This window comes from Acanthopagrus latus, chromosome 6, assembly GCF_904848185.1.
Source record: "Acanthopagrus latus isolate v.2019 chromosome 6, fAcaLat1.1, whole genome shotgun sequence".
Taxonomy (NCBI): Eukaryota; Metazoa; Chordata; class Actinopteri; order Spariformes; family Sparidae; genus Acanthopagrus; species Acanthopagrus latus.
In genome coordinates this window covers 10,216,437-10,244,431 of record NC_051044.1, presented here as the reverse complement: position 1 = coordinate 10,244,431, position 27,995 = coordinate 10,216,437, and the positions used below count along the sequence as shown (strand labels likewise).

Genomic DNA, 27,995 nt, shown 5'->3' with positions numbered 1-27,995 from the left:
GCAAGAGACTATGTCTCATGCTATTCAAATCTAGTTACGGCATGACTGAAAAAAAGAATAGAAGAATTGTCCGGCAAGTTTAAAGGCTAACTCCACCAATTGTACTCATTAACGTGAGTTTACAGATCTACTGCATATATAAATAAAGCAGAAAAAAGCTTTTTGTGGCTCCAGAGGACACTGGATGTAACCTAATTGATCGACTCCAGTTATGCTACGCTGCACTGTGGGTAATGTAGTTGCCAGGCTGTGAAAAGGAAGAAGAACGTGGGGTATGGAAAAGACTGTAACGATTCTGACCATTTTTTTTTTTTTTTTTTTTTTAACTGTCCTTTATTTGTCCAAGACATCACTGGAGGTAGTTTATCAGAGGGTGTGCAGCTTCCTCTGGAAACCACAAAAGGCTTCTTATTTCTTTTTTTTTAAACATATGCATACCTCCAATGACCTGGTTACACACTCTATATGTGTTAGCCTTTAACTGAATTCAGTGTAAATGCAGTTCAAACCCCCACACTATTTAATAAATTGATGCGTGATCAGAATCTGATTTTATTAAGCTCCGTTCTCTGCACCACATCGGTTTAGCATATGTGTCTCTTGACATTTACGTTTTATATCCACAACATGTGACGATCATTCTCACGAGACCTGCTGGTTGATGTTTGTCAGAGACGCCTTAAGAGCCTGTAATGCTCATGGTACTTTATCGTGGTTTATGTGGGCTTGAGGAAGTGTATGTATGCGTGTGTGTGTGTGTGTGTGTGTGTGTGTGTGTGTGTGTGTGTGTGTGTGTGTGTGTGTGTGTGTGTGTGTGTATTTGTGTGTGTGTAGCTGGGAACAAAGAAACCTTTCAGCAGGTTTTTGTTGACTCACCAATCTTCTCAGAGCACCAAGTACCCCCAAAGAAGGAGAGATGCATTTGTGTGTTTTTGTAATTTTTTTTTTTTCTAGAGTGCACAATAAAAATTTAATGTTTATTTTCTTACTCTGAATAGGCAGAGAAAAGCTGACTATGTGGCCGCTCGCGGTTGCACGGACACAGTGCTATTAGTGTCACGTGACCCTGTGACAAGCCTCCAGTGCTGCAAATACCTTTCAAATATAATTGCTTTTACGCTGGTCCCCTCTGTATAAGTTGGTATTATTTATCGGAGCCCAAAGCCAAGTCTCCAAGTCCTTGTTAAGTTCCTAAGTAAAAAAAATACAAAGATCTTAATTAAATTACTTCAAAATGTACCTTTCTGTGTAATTATTGACTTTCTTCCTTTCCTCTCACTTACTGCTTCTTTTTCTCAACATTTGTATCTCCCTTTTAATCCGTCGTTTCAGGTTTTCCATCGATCGGACCACAGACCAGGAGATGATCTTCCATATCGATCCCGATACGGGTGCCATCACACTGGGCAAGATCCTGGACCGAGAGACCGCTGGCTGGCACAACATCACTGTGAAGGCTGTCGAAGCGGGTACACTGCTTTTCATTTTTCAAGCTGAGCGTATTGCACGTAGGATGTTTGCATCTTCTCACTGCTGGGGATCGCATGATGTTTATTATACTCTAGCGACTTTTTTCAGCTAACAGGTAACAAGTATGTACAATTAACTCCACCAGGTACAATCCGAGCCAAATGGATAAAGGCTCGTTTTCACTTCATTTTTCACACTTGTGGAACTTAACATGTCAAAACAAAGCCTTTAAAAATACAAAACCAGCACAAATGAACAAGTAATCAAAATGAATCTTATTACTGTACGCCTCCATCTCACATCATTGGGAAAACACATGTATAACAACGTCTAGCTGAGAGACAACTGGAGCTGCTCTTAAGGAGAACACTTGCATTTGTTTGAACAATTCACTGCCCAGTTTTGAAAACAAGAAAGTTAAACTTGGCTTTGTGTGCGCACGGCGCCTGCCAGTGATGGAGACTGTACAAGTTGAATTAGCTGTCCAACATTTGCCGACTCCCACCAGGGGTGATAAGGGGTGACAGACAACCTCACATGGCTGTGCGTCATTAGCTACCAAAGCTTTTGGCACATTCTCAGCAGCGGAGTGTTGTGGCTTTTAGCTTTGAGAAAGACAAGGAAAGTAATGCACGGCGGTGGAACGGCACACTTAAACGGATGTCAGGGTTTGCTGTAAACAAAATTCATCATCCGAGAACAAGAGACAAGTGTCACGGGATACGTGATAATACTGGTACCAGTGACTCTATGCTGATTGAATATACCATATTTATATTTAACTATATTTATAATGTAGTTTTACGGACATTTTTGGAAGGCATGATAATCATTTTACGTATGTCTCAGAATCTTAAGTGCTTTGTGGTGGTGGTGATTCTGGATGACGGGGCCTCGATTCGAGATCGTGGACATTTGAATTGACCTTCAGTCTCAGTTTCAACATTACCACAACCTTACTGGTCATATTTGACCATACTTTTATAAACGAACATGAGTAATGTAAGCCTTTTTGTCATTAGAAAACATAGTTCTTTGCACCAATTGGCGGAATAACTGTTGGCAGTGTACACTCCTGCAAACCAGGGACAGGTTAAAACATCTCTCTGTGTCTTTAGGTTGAATTTTCAATTTTGGTCAGGTGACAGTGCTGTGCTTATGGTCTGGTCAGGTTTAGGCACAAAAAACACATTGTTAGGGTCAGGGGAAGATTGTGTTTTGCTGTAAATTGTTCTGTCACACCCAAAATCAGTCAAAAATCCAGTCTGTGTGCTCAGATTAAGCTTAAGGCTCTAAAACGACTTTGACCATATCTTGGCTTAAATGGTGCTGTCGCTACAAACACAGTTGAAAATCACGGTGGCGTCTCCTTAACACAGACATTGTTTTGGCCACCAATTGTTTTGTCGTCTCGTCAAAAATCGCCAATTGTGTTGCCGCTGACAAAGCTTGTTTTAAGACAACCAGTGGTTTGGTGCATACAGATGTTGAAACACCATCTCAAACGATGATCTCTTTACATATTAAGCAAGTCAGCTCTTATACATGCAATCTGAGTTTCGTATAACATTGCAATGTAATTTTGATATGACACACTTGACGCATCCTTTATTTTAAACATTTTGGTGGCCGGGCTATGTTCGTCTTCACAATTGATTCAAAAACACATTTACTGTATATTGTTCTGCTTCACAAACCGAACAGCCAGACAGCTTGTTTTCATATGTTCTGCCAACCTATGAAGGACACCATACTCCGCTTTAGTCATCAATGTCATCTTTCTGATACCAGGATGAAAATACAGTCATCATTTTATCGCTTGCCTTCAAGCTGACAAATGTATCACTGAAAATGAAGGAAGAGCTTCTATATATAAATGTATATATATATATATATATTTTTCATCTCATTGGGTCCTTTTGTCATTGCAAAGAAAATGAAGAATGTAATAACTTGGGGGAGCTGGGAAGTTATTACTATACCATTAGAAGTAAACTGAGGAAGGAAGGAAGGAGGAGGCCTGGTGTTCCCTACTTATCTCATACAGATGAAGTGATTTTGGGATTGCGGTGAAAGCAGAGGAGATTGCATTCCGCATCTAACTGGTATCCGCCGCCGCACGCGGAAAGGAGGAGGCGAACAATGCACATAAACAAAGCTGATTTTAAAACGTCTTCATACTTGTTCCACTCTCATATAGCCTCAGACCATGATTACTCCAATAATCAATACGGCCTTAAACTGAATAGTAAGCAGTCTCACCCAACACAAACATTCTGACAAAATTAGAGTCTTTTTTTTTTTTTTTTTTTTTTTTTTTTCTCCGAGCTGTAATTCCCAGAGCAATTTGGGCGCTTTTGTGCTCTGCCTCTTTGTGCTTGGCATTATGTCATAGGCACATTTTAATGTTAATTGAACATTTAAAGCGGCCTTAACCCCTCCGATATCAGACATAAACACATGCCTGCACTTGATAGATAAAGCCTCTCACATTGCCGCTCCAAAGAAACACCCGGACAGACGGAGTCAGTGGTCAACGCCATCAGAATTCCCATCCAGAATGTTTCTTTATCGCCTGTTAGCTCAGGGAGTCCGGAGAGCTGTAGACGCTCAGACAGGGAGAAGAGTAAGAAAAAAAACAGGAGAGACAGACAGAAAGAAAAAAAAAGAAAAAAGGCCACATGAGAGATGGAAAGAGAGAGGGTGTACTTGTGATTCAGCTAGCCAGAGTATTTTTAAGAAAGGGCTTTATTTTCTCTATAATGATTTTGTTCTCTTTTTTTGTTGTTGTTGTCGGGTCCCTGTCTTCATTAAGGCCCGGAGAGCCACAAGGTCAACCTGTCTGAGGACATTGTTAAAGCCGGAGTTTTGCGGCTCACCCCTTAATTATTCTCTCGGTCCATTTCTGACCTTTGAACTCTTGGATTGCCTCCGTAGCAGTATTGGACAGGCGACAACAGCTTTCTGACATGCTCCCAGTCTGTGCCCTGACATTAACCCTGGCTACAAAAATTGCAGCACGCACTAAATGTCAGCAGATGCGCATGCGTCTGTGCCGGCTAAGGAAAAGATGTTTTAGTTCAAGTGCAGCTACAAGCCCAGCCCCTCCAATCAAACACAAATACACACATGCACACACAGCATGTCACCCAATTAAAGCCAGCAACCCCGAGCATCTCCTCTGCAGACACCGTCAGTGTCAAAGAGGATACAAACCTCTCGTCGGCATCGTACTTGTCTACTTTCCAGAAAAACACAGAACCCCCCGAGTACAGGTGGAGCATTTAACTGCACTGTCACTAGCCGGCGTACTTCCTGACAGTCTTCTCCATAGACACGTATCAGGGTAAGTTAGAGTGACATATAATTTTCGAGAACTGATAGCAAGTATGATATCACCTTGCTGAACTGCCTTTTTTTTTTTTTTATTTTACCCAGACAGGTTGGTGGAAAAAAAAGAAAAAAAAAGAAAAGGAGTATCAACCTGAGGGCGAAAAGATACTGAAGTAGCTGGAAAGTCTTTATCTTTTTGCACTGTTGCAGTGGAGGGACATTTTCTGCTGCAGAACTTTTCTTCCTCGCTCGCTGTCTAGCAAACATGCACCCTTGTTTGATTGTCATGGCGTTAGAACGTTTTTCTCTCTGACTCCAAATGAATAACACACGTCTTGAGGAGATAAGTGTCTGGGTTCAATCAACGTCGGAGAACGCAAAGGGGGAAAAAAAAAAAAAAAAAAACGGATCTAAAGAGCAATGTAATGGAAAGCAAAGGCCTGTTTACGGAGCTCAATAAGTGGCTCACGTTAAACTGCGAGTCGAAAATAAGAGGATATTTGGCAAGAAAGAGTGAAATCAGGGGGTTTAGAGTGCCTCTGTTTGAATGAATGTAGTTCGAGCTATTGTAGTGAAACTCAAATCTGTGGGGAGACATAATAATGTGTAATCAGGGAGCAGAGGTTGCGACCCAGCTGATGTGGGCTGCTGGTCTGTCCTGTTACATAATCCCTCACATGTCCTCTCTGCCAGTGTTAGTTTGCGGAGGAGGAGGAAAGAGATCCAGAATACTCAAACAGCGTGTTTTGTTTTCCTTTCTTTTGGTAGGCCGACATCATTAATTCATCAAATAGTGGCCGTGCATTGCGTACCGAGTGCTTGTGGGGACAATGCTGGCAATCGAGGCCACAGAGTTGCTCACTTGCGCTGTATTACTCTCACGATATTGTGGAGATGAATGGTCAATCAGCGTTGTTGTGTGCTGATGTGCTTCAGTGAAGAGTGGTCTTCACTTGGATGAATATGAAGTGGACCTTTTGTTTGGTCCCCTCATCATCTCAGTGAATGTTGATGAAACACGGAGAGTCAATGCATCCGCCGCCGGAGTGCAGCATGTTCATGATCACATCATCAAGCTGGTTACTATTACTTATTTAACTGTTGTAAAACCTCGGGAGATTGCAGTCACAAACCCAGATCTTCGTTGACTGGTCAAGGGGATTGCTGTTGGCTTAGAAGAGAACTTGCATTTGTTCTTTATTCTGGCAGCCCCCCTGTGGACACTGAATGGAGTCTAAAGATCTTGATCTCATTAAAAACATATTTTTTTTGGCTCTGCCTAGGATGTAAATGTTTTTAGTTGTGTCTTGTTTGTCAGTTGGTTCTTCAGCAGCATTACACACAACACAACAATAGCCAACAAAATTCCACAAAACTTAGATGGAAATGGGTCTCTGCCCAGAATATACTCTTAACTTTTGGTGCAGATCCAGATAAAGGGATGGATGCAGGATGTGCTTTTAACATTTGCATTAATGTCCCAGTGAAGAATGCTCAGGTCTTGATGAAAAAAACTCTGGCGTAGTTAAGTGGCTGGTATCAGTGAGTGAGTTTCATTTGATGTGGATCCTAGATCTGGTGATATTAAAGTAAAGGTTGAGTAGTTGTGGGTTGTTTAAGAGCGATACAGGGCTACTGAGTTTGATATTATTGCTTGACTGAATTAAATGGGACCGTCGGGCATTGGCAGAGACATATACTCTACTGACCGCCATTCTAATGAACACAATATTTCTTTTTCAAATGCAGCTTTTTGCAGGATGCACTGTGATGAGGTTACATATCTGTTTGTGGTTTGTAAGATTAACAAAAAATAACCTTTGTTTTACGCCTGTACCACTTGGTCAGGCTGCATCAGTGTTTATTCTGTTACAGGTTGAAGAAACCACTGCGGCTTGTTTGTACTTATCCAAGCCAATAACAGAAAAAAAAAAAAAAAAAAAAAATGTGTGATAGAAACTTGTTTTGCATATTTGGAGCTGCGAAAAGGCAAGAGCTGCTAGCTTGTTTATGTTTGTGCCATTAGCGACTAGGTCAGGGTAAGTGTAACTCGGGTGCATTATCAGCATGTAGGTTATTAACTAAGAGGTGGCTGCTGTGGTTGAAGGCAGCCGTTGGCAGCCTTATCTTCAAATGCAGATAATATGAAGGAATTTCACCAATCATATTCCGCGTGTGCGCATTTTTAAGAAACTAACGCTGCGTGCAGATAATTCCTCCGCCGGCAGGAACTTAAAACAGCACATGATTGCAGAGGGATGTGACAGATCTTCGCTGGAAAGTGTGCTGAGCATTTTTATGAACTCAGATTGCCGCGCCTCATTGCAGCGACCAAAAAAAGTAACACATCGATTGGATGATGGAGCCAATTCAAGTTTTCTGTCACAGGCTGTGGTGTGTTGGCAGAGACTCTATGATCGCCGCTCATTTCTCCGTTTTCAAACTCAAAAAAGGAAGCGTCATTATCCAGTTCGACGAGAATGTCATTGACAAAGCAATCCTGTGTTACAGTGTGACATGCGCCATGACATCAGCGAACAAAAAAGGCTCCTCACTCATTATCGATTGAAAACCCAGAAAGGCGAGGAGGAAGTCTTTCTGCCAGAATGGTTAAAACTTGCAAAAATATTTGATAACAAACTTAAAGTTCTGTTTTCATAGCCGTTCGCGTTCTGATGTTTATAAGGCATCGAATATCGTGTGTAGCATTGCTCAAACAGTTTTTAACGCTGATCATGTCTCTGGGTCGCTCTAATTGGTTGCTTGGTTTCAGTTTCTCATGCCGCAAGCTGTTTCTCTGATGTTGCACCGTGTATTACGCTTCATGTGAACATGGGTAGAATTGAAACCGAGTTGTTTGCCTGCAGTTGGTGTTTTAGATGGAAAGGCTTATTGGGATTTGGTTTATTTGCTGGTGTTACAGGTTTAACGAGTTAGTTGTTTGCCTTCACTTTATCCCAGAAATGTTTTTTTTTTCTTTTTTTTACTATTTATCATGGAAATGAATGAAAAGCACAGCGGCGGCGCCGCAGCACAGAGGAAAACCAATGCATTTAGAAGCATGTTTTCTCCTTTGTGTCTCAGGCTTATTCCCAAATGCGAAGCCTGTTTAATCTCAATGGTGGTAAAATTAAATTATTTTTTCTGCCTTTGTTGGCTGAATATTGTGATGGAAATTAATGTTGGTCATTGCAAATGGGAATTAGCACCTGAAAGTGTTTGTCTTCGACGTGATGTAATTGTGGAATCTTTTATCTTTCTTTCGGGTGCGTGCCAGATGATTTGACATTTTTATTGGATATTTTCAATTATTTAGGATGTTCAGAGGGCCTGGAAATGTTCTGTTGTGGGCATTTACAGCTGTTAGTTCTAACACACAATAACTTAAGCTGTATTAGGGAGGTTTCGGTTGAACCACTGTGCAATATGGGAAGTATGCAACTGACGAAAAATCCATAATATGTTGCAGCGTACGTGCCCACATGTCTCAGGCCTCTGGCTAAGTGAAGAGACCAGAGGAGTTTTTTTATCCTCATTTTCCACTCCTGACAATAGTGACATTTTAAACCAAACTGTTTCCTCCAGCGAAGAAAGATGAACCATTTGGTTGCAAGGAGCATGACACTCCTGTCACACACCCACACACACACTCACGTTGGCAGGCACGCACATGTATGCAAAGACTTGCACACACGCACACACACACTCGCATATCCTCTCTCTGTCTTCCCTGAAGTTATGTCAGTATAATTCAGTGCCTGAGAGATCTACTGTGCAGTTGTTCTGAAAGATTCGCAACAGCTGGTGAGTGCCGCACAGATGCAGAGCATGCCAATAATCTGTTGAAATCCTTTTATTCTTCTTCCCTATCTGCAGACAGATTTAGAACAGCGCCACTTGGTCCAGATGAATGAACCTGTCTCACTGAATAACTCTTTTTCCCCACGGAGGGAGTTTGGGGTGGGTAGAGGCGGGGCGTTCCTCACATTGTTTCATCTGTTTTCAATTCTGGGGAATTGAAATGTAAAATGTGTAACATCTGATGATTGCTGGTTTTCATTCCGACACAGCGGGGACAGCGGCATAATGTGAAGACGAAATTAGACGGGAGTGAAAAAGGAGAAGAAGAGAGGAGATATCTAGCGCTGGTGGAGCTCTCAGTGCGTTTATGTTCTTGCTGCTCTGGCAAAAAGCAGTCAATTAAAATCCGGCATTGATGTGAGGATTATGCTATTAGTTGAGACCAGCATTCTCATTAGCAGCTGTGCCACTGTCGGGCAGAACTGTGTGCTGAGATAGAGAGCCGGAGAATTTGTCTGCAAAAGTCTGTTGACTATCAGTTTCCCTGACTGACTGGAAACCTTGTCTTTTGCTTTTATCCGGCTTATGGCTCACCTGTTCGCAAGCTGTCAATTTAATGTCATCTGTCCTGACACTGTACCTTTGAAAAGTTTACTTTTTATTTGTGCGCTTCAAGTTTACCCTTGACATCATCTTGTGACAAGTCGCCGGAAAAATCCATAAACTCCAATATGGGCAACAAAGAGGAAAACTGGGTGGAGCTGAGACGGGGGCAAGAAAGAAGCAATTACCATGGCTGAGTGTGGGGTAGATTTATCATTTAAAGCAAACACGCCTCCAAATATGTCACTCTTTAAGCCTTAATGTCTTTTTTATGGAACAATAATTTAAAAATAGCTGTGAAGACACAAATTAGAGGAGAAGTGGCTGCTGTGAACGTCCTTATGAATAAATGACTGAGTTTGTAGAGAGAAGTTGAGGGTCTTCCTAAGGACCTCAGTCTTTAGTGTCCAGGGCCATGAGACCAAGTGGCAATTACAAGAAACAAAAGCGTTCACCATAGTAAGTACCAGTTTTTTTTAAATCGGAATTTCAAATGCAAAACAAAACAAGGCACGTGAAGCCACGTAAAATGTCACATGTGAAAAAGATGCAAAGTTAGCAGCTTTAACTACGTAGGGGATCTTTCTCCAACCTTAACCCTGACCTTAAGCTTCCCTGTAACGTAGCTAGGTAGTTGGAGTTTCCCAAAGCTGTTCATACCCCTGTGGCAGAACAAAGTCCGCTCAAGTCGCATTATGAGAACTTTTATTAACCTGCTGCTGGACATTTAACTCAAACTTACAAACATCACTACTACGATTATACTAGCAACTAACTTCTCATTAAAACTGCAAACACTACCCTAAATCACTTAATGGTGTTAATTTATTTTTCCGTATATACGCCTCAGTAATGTGAATACATTCGTTCTTAAGAGTGAGTTCACTTAATTGCACTTAATTCTCTGCTATATTTACATAATTATAGCAATTGAAATTCATCCAGTGGAGCTCTTTGTACTGCAGTGATTTGCGTGTCTCTTTCTTTCTTTTTTTTTTTTGTCTCACCATTGGGTTATTGTCAGTAGCTGCATGTTGTAACACTGTCTTTAGGGTGCATGAACTGGGTGGTGACAGCTGTGTACTGTTTTATTCATAAGCTACATAAGTACAGTAATTAACCAGGACATCCAGGCCAACACTTACAGCCACCAGATCGTTCATGTAACACTCAGATAATGCCGTCTCTCTGGCTTTCTATGTCTTTCTCAAGCTCACCTCTCTCTCTCTTACACACACACACGCACACACACGCACACACACACAGACAATCCCTAAATGCCCCTGGCACCCTTCTGTACTGTACATAGTGTTTCAGAGTGAAACACTAACTCTATCAGACATTTTCATATGATTAAGAATGGGAATTAAGATTCAACGAGAAGTTGAACTAATTTGAAGTGGGTTTTGATTGTGCTACTTACATAATCTCCTCCACTCCCACGTTTACATTCTGGCCCATTAAGAAAAATGTCTTGAGAGTGCATTGTGGTGTTATTACTTTGGATTTATGCAGTCGAAAATGGCACAAGAAATAAAATTACAGCACTACATTTGCAATTTTGTCAAAAGCATTTATTTGTCATTATCATTGTGCTGATGTGTACCTCTAGCACTCACACTATTAAACTGTGAGTGCTAAATACTATGGTGTCATTATCACATAGTGAGGACCTGGAGACAAAAATGGAATCTTTGGTACCATTTTTGTGTCACTCAACGGTGCCAGAAAGTGTTATTCAGGTAATGGGTGCAATTTGTGGAGGCATTAGATTAAAACCCCTCAATACTTACCCACAATGCCAAACCAACTGCCTGCTTCTTTGTGGAAATTTCAATCCATCTGAGTCTCTGAGTCTCTAAGTCTCTGTGTCTCGTCTCACTCATCCTCGCGCCTTGCCCATTAACCCATGTCTGCAGCTCGTATGGCATGAGCATAGCAGCGGCTACACTGGATCTGTTCTCTCAAAGGACTTTTGTGTGTTTGGCACGACACACAGTCGCTGTAGTTAGCCCTAAAAGTGAAGGAAACTGAAAGGTAAAAATACACGCTGAGTTGCAGTTAAGTGCAAGTGAAAAGCGACTTGTTTTGAAAGTCTGTGCAGACAGCTGTGTTGATTAACGTAAATGCATATCTGTGCAGTCGGATGAGCACAAGATGGACGACGATGACTGAAACACCTCAGGTGTAGGCAGCCTTTTACTTGAGAAGCACCCCAACCAGGATCGGAACCCTCAGTCAATCAGTTGCCAGGCGCCGGTGTTACGTCTACTTTACCCAGCCAGTTTACTCAGCGTGATTTGTTTCACTGTGTCAGTCACTTAATGTGTTGTCGCTGTGCCTATTTGCACTATTAATTATGTGTGTTGTGTTTTGCGCCTCTTCTGTAGATAACCACACCATGGAGTCTCACTCAGCAGTGAGTATTCGGATTCTGGATGTAAATGACAATCCTCCTGAGCTGGCCACACCATACGAAGCCTCTATATGTGAAGATGCTGAACCGGGGAAGGTAAGTTCCTCATCTATGCAATTATCACAGGGGCTCTATGTCACAATTTGTGGCAATTTATGCGTATTAATCCCCTTTTAATATATGTGAGCCAATTATTACATGACGTTAGAGTTGAAATATTCAACGTCTTCCTTGGTTGCCTATGGATGGTTTTGTTCAATGCTGCTGGACTAAGGATTTTCCTCAGTCTGGATTTTCCATGACAGTCCAAAGGATGTGACTTTATGCATGTTCTCATGTGCCTCAACTCTCTCAAGATGAATGGTCCCTAAGACTGGAGTCGGCTGATGTGACTTATCCTCCATCCTGATTTGTGTTGATGATAATGAAAAGGAAGGAGTCGGGTAACAGTTTACCAAAGCACTAACACTGCATTTATATCATAAGCAAAAGCAAGATTATGTAAAAATTGGCATTGTGAGTGATTTGGCTGAACCATCCAAATGACTTGGGAGCTGTTATTTAAAGGACAAACATTGCACAATGTTGCTTTAACAATAACACAAAGAAAAACTTGTTACCTGTGGATAATTCAGTTTGAGTGGCAGCACTGAAAACAGCACAATGGCCCACACAATGTCGAGCACAACGCATCCGTGTATTGTACAAAACTGGAAGCCAATCGATGATGTGACATGAGCTGAAGTGTGCTCAGCTGTGGATGCTTTATTAGCGCGTCAGTGATTTTGTCCTGCATTGCACACATTCGTCGCAATGATACTGTAGGCGGAAGTGCATGCTGTTTATTGAAACAAGCAATTTGCACATTAAAAACAATTAACACAAAAGTGTCAATTCATTCAAATCAAATTCACAGATCACATGAAGTACACTTAGAATAAAAACTGAAAAACAATGAATACCGCAGTTGTCAAACAAAACAGGAATACACTTTTTTTCTATGATCTCTATCCCAAAAAGCTGTGTTGTTATCTTAAGTGAGTCACTCAGACATGCAGACTCAGAAGCCAAGACGAAGTTCTCGATTCTGACTCCCACCTTCACTGGAAATGATGTCAGACAGAAATGTGGAACTATTAATGAATGTGTCTGAGTCTAAGCAACAGTACCCTTTGTTCTGTGAGCTAATTTGATTTAGACTTAATCAGCAAGTCACAGATAGCAGCATGGTCTCCAGCGTGTCTATAAATTGGAAGCATTTTCTGCTTCACACATCACTCAGTTTTTATAATAACCTTATAAGGTTCTTATAGAAAGAGTGCTGCTGAATGGGTCGTTTCCTCCTTCCTTCTGCATTACTCTTGATTTAGAAATGAGCATTGACTTTGCCAAGTGTTACATGCACCATGACAAGCGACTACTATGATATATGAGGTGTTTCACATTTTTTTAAGTCACATGTAGAGCTGCAACCAACAGTTATTCTCAAGGTTGATTATTTTACCAATTACGGTCATGATAAATTGATCAAAATCATTTTTTCTATAAAATAACAAAGACTGTACTTATCACAAAACTGAAGTCTACAAATGAGTTGTTTTGATCAAGGATTCTCTGTTTTAACATAAGAAACTGCAATCCCTACATTTAAGAAGTTTAAGAAAATGTCAGGAGTAAAGGTAACATTGTGATATCTGTGCCAGTGCCACAAAATCAAAGGCTATATCACAATGCGCTGGTCTACCTTGAGAGTCGAGATTCATCTTTGACTATGGCAACACCGTCACGTGATTGCGTGTAGTCATATATATCTCTCGACATCTCCCATGACGCGTTGGCAAGTTCCATTCGCTGAAGACCAGAACATGGTCAAATGCCCCAGAAAAAGTCAGCAAGTGAGTCTCGAGTTTAGATGACGTCTTGTCTTTCCTCAACTGCCTGATTATGTCTGTACTTCTGGTTTTCGAACAAACAATTATATCTATCTGACACTCACATACAGAAGGCAATTTATAACTTTGCTTCTGAGCAAAGGCAAACAAGGGTCAGAAAAACATCAAACTGTTGTCGAAAGAATATTTTTATTTTTGTTTATCTTGCTGGATGAAGATATAAAGTCAGTAGGGTCAAAATTTCACAGCTTCCAATACTGGATTTCTGACTTTGTCAGCAATGTGGTTGTTTAAACCAACTACAGATGATTTTGGGGAATTCACATTTGAACGAATACACAGATTGTACAACCAATCTGCCTGCCAAAAAGTTTTCTGCATGCCAAGCTCTTCATGAAAGACATCAATCCTCAATTATTTTCATTGTTACTAAAGATACACCCAGAGAAAGCAGTGCTTCTTGTGCTTGTTTAACCATGTCTTATCACACAAAGTGATACAGAAGTCAGCTGAGACATAACATAACATAACTTCCTAAATGGTAAACAGGTGACTAAATTAAACTCTTGGATGGTTTGTGCATCATTACCCAGCCTCAATCAAACAGTGGGAGTCTAAGGAATCAAGACAAAATGCAATACCATGGTTATTTCCAGTCCAACAGGAGGCCAGGTTTCTCTACTGATCACCATTAAAAATGGCCCCTTAGTCATTAGGGTGTTTTATTCTTGTTACATAGTCAACAGGCCCTGGGCCGAGTTAGACCCAATTATCATGTGCAGAGCAAAGGAATAATTAAAAAAGCAAGACTTTAAAGTGGGGCCTCCATGCTGGAAGCTGCATTTACATGTGTAATGAGGCTCAGGCCTCTCCTCCCCTTGATCCGCAGACTCTTAACCACTTATAGCCCCCCTGTGCCTCCTGCAACCGCGCACGCCTGTGCCTTTCTAGAACATTGTCTGGTCTGATCTCCCTCACTCCCACCTCGCTCCCTCTCCCATCTGCGTGAGCCCACATTAACCTTCAGCTCCTAATCACACAGAGATGATTAGTCTTCCAGCAAAAAGATCATTGCTGGCTCCCAGCATTGTGAAAGAAAAGGTTTTATTATTGCTCTCATTAGAGAGAAAATGCAGTGAAATACTTCACACCGTGATTACGAACCGAAGGAAGGGATTTAGAGGTACATATTTTCCCCCAGCTTTGCCATTTCTATCTGTCTATCCATCACCAACAAATGACAATATCTCTCTTTATTTTCGATCTATTGTATCTCAGTTTTTGTCTTTTCTCTATAGAGTGTCCTTTTTGTAAGTTATTTTTGTGAAGCTCTCTCAGAGTAGGCCACTGAGATTGAATGAAAATGTGTTACTCTTGGGTCAAAGGCTTTCCAACGCTCATTTTCAGCCTCAGGGGTAACCACCGGGGGGCATGGGGGAAACAATTTTCTCCTCCATGTTATTTTCAGAATAATATAAAAACAGGTTTCCACTACTTGTTGTTGGGCACTACATCCTTACCTTTGAAAAATGGAGTGAGTAGGGTGAGAAAAAGTCCAGGGATTTGCTGTGTCTACACTGAAGCACTTTTGTTTTTCTCTGATTAATGGTAAGCACCGAGCCTTTCTAGTGTTGGCCTTCCAACTCGGAGAGAGAAATGAATGAGAAAATCAACTGGCTAATGCATTAATCATTTTTCATATATATACTTCTCCATTGAAGGGTGACCAATAACAGTTTGGGTAATAACAGGATAAACAAGGCTGAACCAAAAAAAATAAGCTGTACAACCAGAAGTCCATTTAATGCTGCTGAATTTCTCATAGTACTCTAAGAAAAATGAAGGTACTGATGCACTGCCCTCCTCTAAAACTTTGGTCTCTTGAGAGCTTACCCAATTGTTGGGCAACTTTCTGATCAGAACAGTTTGGCCACATTGGATATTCAAGCTAGCAACTGAGCATGTGAGAAGGTCGTTACATGCACTGTAGGTCCAGGGATTTGGAGAAAATAAGATGATGTCACACAGACATTATGAATCTCTGCCACCGATTAATCTCTGACACAAACCTACCAATGCATTCTTATTCCTCGACATCAAATAGAGTGTTTGTCATTTCCTAAGCATCTCATACAGACTCACAGGGTACCCTTTGGTGTCTGTGTGAGTTGTGCAAAGCCTTCCTGCCAGATTAGCCATTTTGGTTAGGTTTAGGGCACAAAAACTACTTGTCAGGTGTGAGGAAAAGGATTAGGACGCAGGATACAAACCCTAGTCTCCTGGAAGAAGGTCCTTTAAATGACCCACCACTTAACCCTGACATTCATCCATCTTTGTTGCGTACCGTAGTATAGCAGGTGGAGCAGCTGGTCTGATCATCTCGTATTGCCTCAGACAGGTTAACGTTGGAATCAGTTTAAAGGCTGGTGCATCTTATACAGACACTAAAGGGCATGTTCTGCATTTGTATGAGACGCCCAGGGATGTGACAAAATGTCAGTATTGCACTCTGGAAATTAGACTAGACTCACACTTGCAAGCACATGCACATGCAAAAATCCTGAAAAAGGTTTCATACGGTATTGTTTATGATCAAGATCACGTGAATACATGCGTTGCCAGTAGGCAATTTGCAAGTATCTGACAAGGGGGGACGCCTCCAAACACCCACCCCAACCCCCGCCTGAGAGAACATTAGAGTTACAGAGAAGGATCACAATTTTTGACATTGCGTTACGATTCATATACAGTGCTAGAATCTTTTATTCACCGTGCCCTCTGTTAGGATTTGAGTGGGTATGTTTGCTCAAAATATGCCCTTTGTTTGGTCTAGTAGCGGCGCATAACATTGCCACTTTTATTAATCGCCACTGTCTCAGTTATGAGTCATCGTTATTTTGAACAGCCTGTGGGAAGAATGGACGTGTCCATTCTTGATTAAAAGCTCCTTGTAGGTTGTCTGTATTCTCCAACTGTCGTCTCTTGTCTCGCCTTTCGTCTGTTTGTGTGTTTGACTCAAAGCATCATAGCATCTTAGTAGCGCCTCTTGCGACATTAACAACACGTGCAATTGGTCTGCATTTTTCCTAGGCCACACATGCTGTGAAGGCTAGAAAAGTGGTGCTAGTTGAAATAGAAAAGCTCCATCAAAATATAATGATTATCAATGATTTATGAGTTATTTGTTCAGACAAGATTCCATCTGTGTATAAATGATCTCATATGACAGTACAGTAATTGCAGGAGTGATGGTGTAGATCAGTTGCATGTTTTTAAGTTTGTCATGTGAACAGTTCTCAGCTAACAGCCTGATTCATTATCTTTTTTCTGCATATTTCTTCTTTATTACTTTATATAAGAGGGTTACGCAGTCTTAGCACAAGCTATTTGATTACAACCAACAATATATGTGATCCTCAGACTCAGACTCAAATCAAGATAATGCAGAGAGAACAAAGCCAATTTCTTGGCACACTGAAAGAAAACCCCAATGAATATTTCACAGATATTAATTTCAGCAAATTATTGTCAATGTTTTGAGTCTTATACAGGTGTCTGCCTGGAATAAAACTAAAAACGGTCAAAGAACAACTGAAAACTGTGCATTTTTAGGCAGATTTCTTCTTGGAACTGACAATTTTACCGGCAAAGATAAAAATAAAACCTCTGCAGAAGCTTTCTATAAGATGTTAAATTATGATTAGAGCAAACTTTACAACATTTCTAAAATGCACTATGGTGTTCTCTTAATATCAGTTCTGGTGTTCTCTTAATATTAATTCAGATGTCAAAATTGGACAGTCCTACTGAAGCAGAGGACTGTTGCCTGATATGCTGGAGCACTTTGATGTCTAGTGCTTCCCAGGATGAACTTATTTGTTTCAGCTCCCCAGAATGCTGTTCATCAGTTTGTGAAACACGGACAATGCAACAGCTCTTTTGAAATAGGCATTATTAAATCCATTTTTCTTTCACCTGGATTCAACCTCAAACACTAGAGAGGTGCCCTCCTTTCCTTTATGCATATGCCTCTTCAGCCAGAGAACATGCACTCTGTGGCCTTTTGCAAAAAGGAAAACCAAAGTAGAAAAGGGTTATTGTTGCTTTGTTCAGTGTCTGGCCTGTTTCACCCTCTTTAAAGGCCTGCTACACTGGAGGAATTAATTAAAGCAAACACAGCACCTGGTACTTTTCAAATGAATCAACTGTCAACTTGCCTGGCTCGTGATTCAAAAGTTTTCGCAGAAGAGTGGTCTTTAGTTCTATGTCGCCATTGTAAATCAGCTAAAACCCACTCGTGAGGCATTATGAGTATCACTTGATTGATAGCAGGACTTGATGGCTAATTATAAGTAAACAGCCATTTGTTTTATACCTAAGTCGTTCAATCAAGCTGTCAGTGGAACAGCAAGGCATATGCCATACTGTATGTGTTCTTTTCTGTCGGTGGTGTTTTTTTTGTTTTATTTTGTTTTGTTTGAGAGAGTTTTGTTATTATTTACCGACATGACCCATGCGTAGATTGTGTTGTCAAAAAAGATTTTTTTTTTTTTTTGCAGTGACGTTGTGGGGACTCGCCTCCCATCTGGGGACAAGGGACCTCTACCCACATAACCCTCAATACATCCATTCATCTGTCAGTCCACCTCAGCTGAACCTGCTTGCTATTTGTTTACCACAAATTATAATGAACATAATCACATGTCCCTGCCGCTGCACAGATGTGTGGGGACAATGAAATAAAGACACGCATGCACACACCCGCACACATGCTATACACGCGCAGCCTTCACTGTCACACTTTTAATATTCCAGATCAACCCCCGGTTTACGAAGCTAATGAGGAGCGTTCCATTGTCTCCTGTTGTGCGAAGTGTTATCACCCAGTCTTGTTCATGGAGTGTCAGCTCCCTGGCTCAGGTCTAGCTTTCAGTGGAACCACAGAGAAAATCAGATTAACCTAAGCCTTTTAACTGCGGTTGGGTTTGATCCCATTTGAGGGCTGGCAACACACTCCATTTTGTTTGTGTTTAGAGGGAGAATGCATGTAGAGGGAGGGGGAAGGGTTGTGCTGAGTGGCAGAAAAAAATAAAAATAAATTTATAAAATAGGCATCGTTGCCTAAGCAGCTTTTGCTCTGAGACACAGTTCAAGCCAGGGCAATGACACAAAGTGTTAAATAGCATCTCACCTTTTATTCAAAGGGCCTTCGAGAGGATTTATGGAGGCAGCTGTTCAAAGATGTGAGAAAGTAGAATAGTTTACCAGGAGACAGACTTAGAAGGAGAAAAGCCTCGCAGCAAACAGAGGTTGGATTCCCACTTCCATCATACTATCGTGGAGAACACATGTGCACATCCATGCCAAAAATAAATGCATTCGTAATCCATTTCCAGTGCATCAGTTACAGGTTTGTCTCCACAGAAAATGTATTTCTCTACACCTCTTTTGAAGTGCAGCTCTGATTTTGTTTCTTTTAGGATTTGTTTCATGTCTGTGGAATTAGAGTTCATGTTTAACAACAATAGCGAGGCAAAAAGAGTATCCTACTGGATTTTGCCTTGGGCCTAAGACCCTCTCAAACAGCCTCTGTCTGCACCACAAACACACACACGCACACACACACACACACACACACACACACACACACACACACTCTCATGTCTTCATCACTTTTGGGGACTTGAGTAAACTTAATTTTCTGAAGACATACCTAACTCTAAACGGAACACTTACACAACCTTAACCTAAGCCTAACCTTAAGTCTAATCTTCACCCTTAAATTTAATGATTTACATCATGTAAAAATAAATCTGAATGGACCCAAACATTTTTTAGATGCAGTTCAACCATAGTTTGACCCTCCAGCCATGTATTGGATTGGTTGAGAATAATTGAAATCCTGCTTATTACTTTGTGTTTTCACCTGTGTGCATTCATTTATTTGTTGGTTGGTTTGTCAGCAAGATTACACAAAAACTAGTGAATGAAGCCCAGAATATATCCCATTAACTTTTGGTGCAATAGTCCCACATAAAGGGACAAATCCAGGAATTATTCCTCGATTTCATTAACGAAGTGGTATAAGCTGTTTTACAACATTTTCTTTAGTTTCTCAGGGGATAATGCATGGTCCCTTGTATATAAAACAGGTGTATTTAGGTGTTTGATATCCACAAGTGAGCATAATTCAATGCGGATAAGGTGGACTATTGTGCCTTGGCGGAGGTACTGGCGATTATACTTAACAAGATTTAAATCCCCTCTTGATTTCTACCATCCTGTATCCATGTCCTAATGTGCCCATTTTCCCAATCTGCTGCACCTCGCTGACTGACACGTGAACGCAATCTTCGCCTCCCAGCCCATTCCTCGCCCACCTTGTGGTATTTATCTGACTGAATGCAGAGGGACAGATATCATATAGTGCCATGTGTGCAGAAAAAAAGCCTGGGTGGAAAGCCAAATACTAAGTGTGGCCCGGGGTAACGAAGGCCTGTCAGCTCTGCCGTGCCGTCTCACAGCTGGCTGAGTGGGTCACTGCGACAGATCACCTCAGTTTGGCCACGGCACCGCCAACCCCTGGGAGAGTGATTTTGAAACAGCTAAATGTTAAGGCTGTCTGAAACACACATCACATCACATACACGTGCAGCACTTACTCACCTCATGCATTCAGAGAAGGGATACGAAAAACAAACACACACACACAGGCCCACATTAGACCTACAACAGAAGTGAGTAAAAGACGAAAGCAAACCAACACAGACGGGGAAAAGAGTCCAGACACACTCACAGTTTTGCCAGACAGCATTTCATGAGTAGGAGACAGAGTGAGTCATCTGTTCTAGTCACCGAATGCCTCTTCCTATTGTCTCTCAAATGTTAATGTTGAATCAGACAAACCAACAGACTAGAGAGACTTGAATATTCACGGTTTCCTTTATTCTTTATTTATGTATTTATTTTTTTAATAGATGTGTTCACATCAATGTTTACAATATAAAAGGTCTGGGTGCATTGAATGGAATTTTTTTAAGGTGTGTTGGTTCAACCCAAAAGGATGGATTATCTGATTTGAGGCATACAATTAAGAAAAACAATTCTAGAAAAGAATGATCGTATGGTTGAGTTCAGATGGTCTAAAAAAAAATGGGTAGGATTTAATGTATAACTTGGATGTGTAAAATGCATTTCAGACCACAGAAAGGAAACCAACCACTTGTGTTTTTATTTATTTATTATTCATTTCCTTCCTACTCAAAGCTGATCTCTGCTGTGAATGAGAAAGCCGCCTCCCTCTCACAACCTTGACCTTTCGGACTCCTCTGGTGTATACCGGGTGTGCTTTTGGGAAAGTCTCCTCTTCTAGCTTTTCAGAGATGCAGGAGGTTTAAGGGGGTCAGGAAAGGGGACCGCCAGATAGAAATCTAATTAGGTGATTGTGCTTGAGGGAGCTTTGCTAGCTGCTCAATAAACTCCCACACACTCGCTCTCTTCCTCTCTTATTTCCCTCTTTCGCTTCTCTCTCTCTCTCTCTTACTCTCTCTCTCTCTCTCTTACTCTCTCTCTCTCCCTCCCTCAGCAGTTTTCCCTCACCCCAAGACGCTGCCTGAGAGTCCCCCTGCTGAGGACACAGTCACAGGATGCAGATCATGGCTCACTTACTACACCTTCACTGCTGTTCACATTTCTTCAAAGAAGCCCTCGGCTGATAATGACGCTTTAAGTGCCTTCTCTTTGCTCATTATTCTTTTACTGTCAGACTGAAACAAACCTGAAAGGGGCCGCTAAGAAAGATGACAAGATAAGATCGGGTCTGTTTCGGCACACAGCTCACTCAGTTGTATTTCTTACGTAGATAGCTGCGTATTGACTGGATGCGCGGTAGTTTTTGCCTGGGCTCATTGTTTTTGCATCTTTTTGTTTGAACTAACGTGAGGGAATCGAATGCAATTCAAAGTAGTTGACTCACAAACAGAACTGACACCGTTCTCTGAAGGGTAACGTTGTTAGCCTGTTAAAGATTTGCTTGGCCTCTACCCTCCTTTCTTTTCTTCTTTCAACTGAATATGGTAGAAAGTATATCTGGTTATTTCAAAGTGTACACAGTGGCTATTGTTTGGTTTTGTCTTTATTTAAAGAAACAGTATTTATCTTTGACCTTAAAATAACAGCTTTGAATATATTTAAACGTTATAATGACTAATAATGTCTCTGTGTCAGCCAGTCAGCTGGATTCCATTTCATGGAAAATAGCTGTCCTCCGGTTTTCCCTGTGTTGTCATCCCGCTGTACTGTCTCAACTACATTACTTGAAAGTGTGGTGGAAATTTCTGTCAATAAAAGAGTAAAGTCAGATCTGTCTTTTCTGTAAGTTTAATCCAACCATCTGCAGATGGACTCACCACCCAGCCAAATTCATGAGCCGAGTGAACGAGTGTTCACAATTTATACGCAGATAACAACGGTCAGGGGAAGAGACAAGCACTCTCGGCGCCAGCAGTGATTAAGCTACACACATACGTACATACGACTATCCCAATCAGACAGGCTTCTCATCGACACAAGACATAAAGTTAAAACTTCATGACGCATGACCTGGGACTCTGTGCGAAGCATAAAATTATCAGACATAAAACATGAGACAAGAAGGCGACTTTCTATCTGAGTTTTGGCTGGTTCGTGACTCTATTATAACCATATAGGGCAGAGGTTAGGTGTTCATACATTTGCAGTCACATGAAGCAAGTTAGATAAATGTTTTTAAGAAATCATATTCAACAAAATAGTTCAAAATTCATCAACCCATAATGAAAAGGAATTTTCCCATCACAAAAGCAACCTGTAACTGCTGCGTATTGTATATTAGCCATGCCATAAGTTACCTTTGCTAGCTGACACTGCTCAGACAACTGCTGATGAGTGTGATCACACCCAGATAGCAAAAATGTTGAGATCCGGGCCCACAGCACCTACGTTCATCCAGCCCATATACCTTATGGAATGATTCCAATTGGGTGGTCCGTTCCTATCAGCCTGATCTGAGCCATAATCATGCCATAGCATGGCTGGATGTCGGCCAAGTGCGAACCCTATCAGTTTATCTGGGCTACAGTTCATTATATTAAGGTGGCCTGGATCTGGCCCTGACTTGGGATAGTTTTTGTTTTTTTTTGGTTCATACATATAGATTTGAGATGGCATGTAATATTTTCTTCTTCTTTTTTCTTGTACTCTCCGTCATAGGAATACAGGCAATCATTTCAGGTTCATTTCCATGCATGGCCATGTGTTTCTCGAGTGCAGATTCCGCAGCAGCGCGCTCAGGAAGAAGCGTATGATTTACCTTGAAATCATGCCGTAGCATTTTGTAATTACAAAGTAAGCCATATTATCCCAAACAGCCTCCCTGAGCTGTGAGTATGACTAAGCCTGTTCTGTGTCTGTGATACAACGTCAATGCTGAGGAGCTGTTTATTGTGAAGGCACAATCGTAGCCCCGGAAGTGTGCTCGGCAGTAGCTTAGTCACAGCAATGCATAGCCACCGCTCAGGCGCATAATTCAGGGTTGTGTGCTGTGCTAAATGAATGAGGCTGTCTCACACAGACAAGGCAACATTAGCTTAAAAAACACACTAAAACAGATGTCTTCATGTACCAGTAAGGTGTGGAGTATATCTACAGAATCATTGTTGGGATAATCAGTTTGCTGGTGGATGATAAATGAGGGACACGTTTTTTTGTTTTTTTTTTTCCAGAGAGGACAAGGATGGGAGGGAGATAGTTTGGAGAAGATAAATGCAAAGGACAAGGAATCCGAGGAGGGGAAAAAAACAGTGATGAACAGAGAGATCAGGCTGAAGAGGCAGAGAGGTGGAGGGGATAGGGTTAGATAGAGGAAGGGTTCAGTCCGGTGAACTAAGCCATGTTTAACATTTTAGTATCCAAGTATCCAGTCGCTGGGAATCGGACCTGGGAACAAGCATGAACAATAATTCTGTAGAAATAGAAATACCTTGTCGCTGCTGGTCTTGTTTCCTTATGTAGGTCATAAGGAGGCATCAATATTAAATTTAGAATGTCTTACAGCCAGTTAAAATCACCTTGTAGCTGCTTTCAATGGGAGACTGCGACTGTTAGAGCTGACTAATGGTTTGATATATTTCCCTCGATCTTATCTGGAACCGTACGCTTTGTGAGACCGGACAAAAGGAATTAGTCATCGAACATCCTGCTTTAATCATTCTGAGAAATGCCTCTCTTCGCAGTAGTTCTGGGGGTTGTTTGTCATGTGTGTCTCTGCTGATTTCTAACAGGGCCTCTCTGAGAAAATCACCTGTACGTGAAACAGATTTTATCTCCGCGATAAACCATGTCTTCCTTAGGTAAAGGTAAAAAAAGAACATTTCTCATGACATTCAGAAACAAATTGTTATTATTCCCCGAACTTCCAATTCAAAATTAATTTGGGGCCGTACTGACAAGCTTCTACAAAAATGAAAGAAGCCAGTGGTGGATGCTCATTGCCTCCCTCAGTCGCTTTCTCCAACTATGTACACCTTATATCTTATTACGTTCTATTTTTGTGAGGTGTTGAATTCAGGGATAAAATGTTTTGCAAAGAAAGTCCTTTGTGCAGAATGACAACAGCAGAGTGTGCGTACGCAGTGGGAGTAATGCTAGACACATTAAAAGACGGATGAGGTGGAATGAGGCACTAAAAAAATAAAAATAAAATACCTAAGCCATCAGTGGTTAGGACGGGTCGCAAATAAACAAAACTTAGCTGTCAGCTGCAGCAATCAGCTTTCTCTGTAAACCAGGACAAAAACAATCATTGCTTAATTGACATTTGCCATCTGCGCTTCGTGCCTGCTGCATTCTGTGATAGACATGACGACAGCAGCGTATGCATATGCATTCTTGTTAAAAAAGTTGTTTTCCAAAATGTGTCATCCTGTTTGTTTTCTACACAGTTCAAGATTAGCTTTAAAGAGTTAAACATATTTCGACATTTTAAGAAATGTGTCGTTGTGCTGTGTTGTTGTATGAGAAGATTGATATCACTGTTACCGGTCAGTCTAATAAGACAGGAAACGGGTAGAAACAGCTGCAGCAGCATGGCTCCGTCCAACAGTTACAGATGTAACCCACTCGAATTTTTAAAGCATATTAATTAAAAGTCCGGTGTGTAGGATTTAGCGGCATCTGATTTAGTAACCAACTGAACACCCCTCACTTCACCCTCTAGATTTAGGGTTTGTTTTTTCCGTTCTGGGCTACTGCAGAAATATGGTGGTGCAGCATGGCAGATTCCATGGAGGAGGACATGCTCCCTCTGTAGATATAACAGGCTAAGCTAATGGAAACAAAGGACTCTTTGTTTATGCTGATTAATATGATATTCCATCCCTGCCCCTAAATATTACACTTGTAGTTTGTTTGAGCTGTACAAAAAAAACAAAATGTATAAATGACAATTTGCTCTTCCTTGAGAGTATTACCTTCCTGGAGTAGTTCCTACTCTGGTTTTCCGGTAACTGCTCAGAGCCAAAATATAGTCTCTGACCTAATTTCCAGTAAAAGTCATTGTCTCTTAGCAAATAAACTATAATGTGTAAGTAATCAAGTTTTAGAAGCGATAGTTAACTTTGTGATTTTTTTTTTTATTATTATTGTCTCAAAACATTGCCATGACTGTCATTTATGCCAAAGAAAGACCCTCAATCCAAAAGAAGAAACCCAGCTCACCTCCTTAGAAGCTTCATATTTTACACCAACAAATACTTCTACTCTTACAGATACAGATACTGTTGCCATGTTGCTTTAGGTGCGCTACATCAGCTCATGCAAAAGCAGGAGGAAGTGTATTATCAGAAGAATGGATCCATTATTCACACTGAGGGAAAAAAAAATGTCTGAGAGGCAAAATCTTCAGCTCTCGGTAAAGATTCTGAGGCAAAATGTAAATATATTTTGCAAACATCGAAAAAGAATAGCTTTTGTCTGCTCAAGGCAAGCATCCATCACTAAGCAGTCTCTAACTGGTTATAGGTGATAGTATTGGTCAAGATATTTCTGGAAAATGTATTAATAAACCATGGTTTGAATGTTCCACAGCTAACATTCTGACATTTTTTTAAAACACTGAGGTAAAACGTAATAAAGAAAACAAGTGGATTTGTGCTCCGCATTTTACCGAAGCCTTACACTTTCTAGCCAAAACACGTATTAGCCTGTCTCTGAGTTGCTCTGCTGTTGAACTATTGTCTTTTTACCTCATTCATGGATAGAAATGTGACATCAAAGCTTCTTTTACAACATATTTTAACAAACTCTGTTTGAACTGCACCACGTGTCGTCTGCAACTTCCACGCTTCGTTTTATCCTGCGACATTGAAGAGTCAGTTCCTTGTTTTGAAGGTTTTGCATGTTTAAAGTAAAGGTGGAGGAAATCAAAACAATAAAGAAATGTGTGGATTCATACGTGGTGAGCCGGCAGGGGAGGAAGCAGCGGTCGGATGTGATGTGAAAATATAATTCATCAGCTTGTGGTTTGGCACTGGCTGCAGATTAACAGGAAGAGAGGAGGATGAATTGTCACCGAGAGGCCTGTGTTAAGGTGAAAGGATCTCCAGGGGCTGTTTGATGTCTGTTCAGCACACACTGAATCCTATCTCACCTTATTGTGTCCACACAGAGTTCTTAAAATTGGATCACAGTTGAGTTTCATCTTTCAATGTGGATCGCTATTATTGCATTGGATAGAAGGACTACAACATCGCAGAGTCTCTGTCTCCTTGTTTTTTTGTGCCTCTGTACATTTGCATTTTGACTTTGCTCCGTCTTCAAGAGAATGTGGCAGCCTCACAGAATACTCTGTTAAAAAAAAAAAAAGCTTTTTGAGCGAAGCATTTTATAATAGTTTTGCATTTCTAACATTAAGACTTTTTTTTTCATATCGCTGTGTCAACTTTCCGAAGAAAGAAGGCTTTTTTTTTTTTCCCTCTTTGTGACTGTAACACGTTTGAACTGCACTTTCACAGAGAGCCTTCTGAGTCTGTTGCATTCAACTCACTCCACCTCACTTCCTTCCCCATAAAAGAGGTGTTTGAGATGTAAAGTGTAAAGTGTTTTTCATATTCACTTTTTTGTTCCCATTGAGTGGATCTTAGTCGAAAATCTAACCTCTTGTTTTTTTTTTTCTCTCTCTTGTTCTTTTCTTTCCTTTTCCTTGCTTCGGCTGCTCTCCTCAGCTGATTCACACCATCAGTGTGGTGGATCGAGACGAGCCGCAATCCGGACATCGCTTCTACTTCACCCTCCAGTCTCCACCCTCCAGCAATCAACACTTCACCCTGTGGGACGTCAAAGGTGAGAGGGCGAAGGTCTTACACTGGGGGGTCACGAGTTGAAATGCACATTTAAGCGGATATGCGGGTGGCTTTATCAGCATAATTTGATTTTTAGAGTCTAATAGAACAACCAGGAGTGGTAGTTTAGACTGGTTGTTATATGCGTTGTGTGAGTGGGTGTTCCAAATGTGCACAGATGTGCAGCAAAACGGTGCTGAAATGACTAAAATACTTGAGAGAACTCATGAAGATGGAATAGTTTGAATTGTGAATATGATTGGTGATGTAGGAGTTTGCTTGAGGGCATCCCGCAGATGTGGACCTTAAGGCGATATTAAGCTAGTTCAAAAGTACTGCGTCTCCGAGATTCTTCAACATTTTCAACATTTCCATCGTGTCATTTCAGGGCCAGATGGTTGCCATTTTTTTTTAAGATATGACAATTTATGGAGTACATTACTGGAAGATTTTGACAACCACAGGAGACTTTTTCTAACTGAATGCAAAATAGTCTCTTTTTTTATTTATTTATTTATTCCTGTGGCTTAGCATTCACCTGATAATCAGGCAGATTGTTTATTTTTTCCATTATCATTTCTGGATAAACACCACCTGTTCCAGTCCTCGAGGCAAAGAAATATAAGACAGTATAACAGTGCATGTCTGACACTCTTGTGAAGATATATTTTGTACAGTGTGTGTGAAGTAGTTTGCTCGACAGTAAGGAGATGCTAAGCTGAGCATTGTTTATTTCCGCAGTAGAGCCGTTTTCGTATACGAAAAACACATTACTGTTTTAACTTTGTTTAACACTGAATCTTCCCCCTCGACTCTGCTTAAACAGAATGTCAACAGCTTACACAATTTTTTTCAAGTATCATCATGAAAATTGCATTCCGCACAAACGCAACAGTCATGCGCATCCGCACAATGTGAGGAGACATTAAAATCACTGTGCCCCCCAGTGATGACTTTGCTTTGTCAGGGGGAAGATCGTTTTTTTTTTTTTTTTTCATGCTTGTCTGTGTTTTCACAAACGCGCTCGCAGATGCCTCGTTTGGAGATGTGTACCTAAGTGAATGTGACATCTGGCTAAATCAAGATTGATCTGACACCAGGAAA

At 41.0% G+C, this 27,995-nt stretch overlaps 1 protein-coding gene and 1 long non-coding RNA gene across 2 annotated transcripts in view; one reads left to right on the top strand and one right to left on the bottom strand.

Moving 5' to 3' along the window:
- LOC119021913 overlaps positions 1–27,995 on the bottom strand; it is a 255,539-nt gene that overhangs the window by 154,810 nt on the left and 72,734 nt on the right. The gene's annotated exons all lie outside the window — the stretch shown is intronic.
- Positions 1–27,995, top strand: part of LOC119021912 (cadherin-22) — a 169,059-nt gene that overhangs the window by 129,352 nt on the left and 11,712 nt on the right. Inside the window, exons 9-11 of the mRNA XM_037102511.1 lie at positions 1,333–1,469; positions 11,598–11,719; positions 26,775–26,892. Coding sequence (XP_036958406.1) covers positions 1,333–1,469; positions 11,598–11,719; positions 26,775–26,892 — 377 coding nt within the window. The remainder of the gene's footprint in view (positions 1–1,332; positions 1,470–11,597; positions 11,720–26,774; positions 26,893–27,995) is intronic.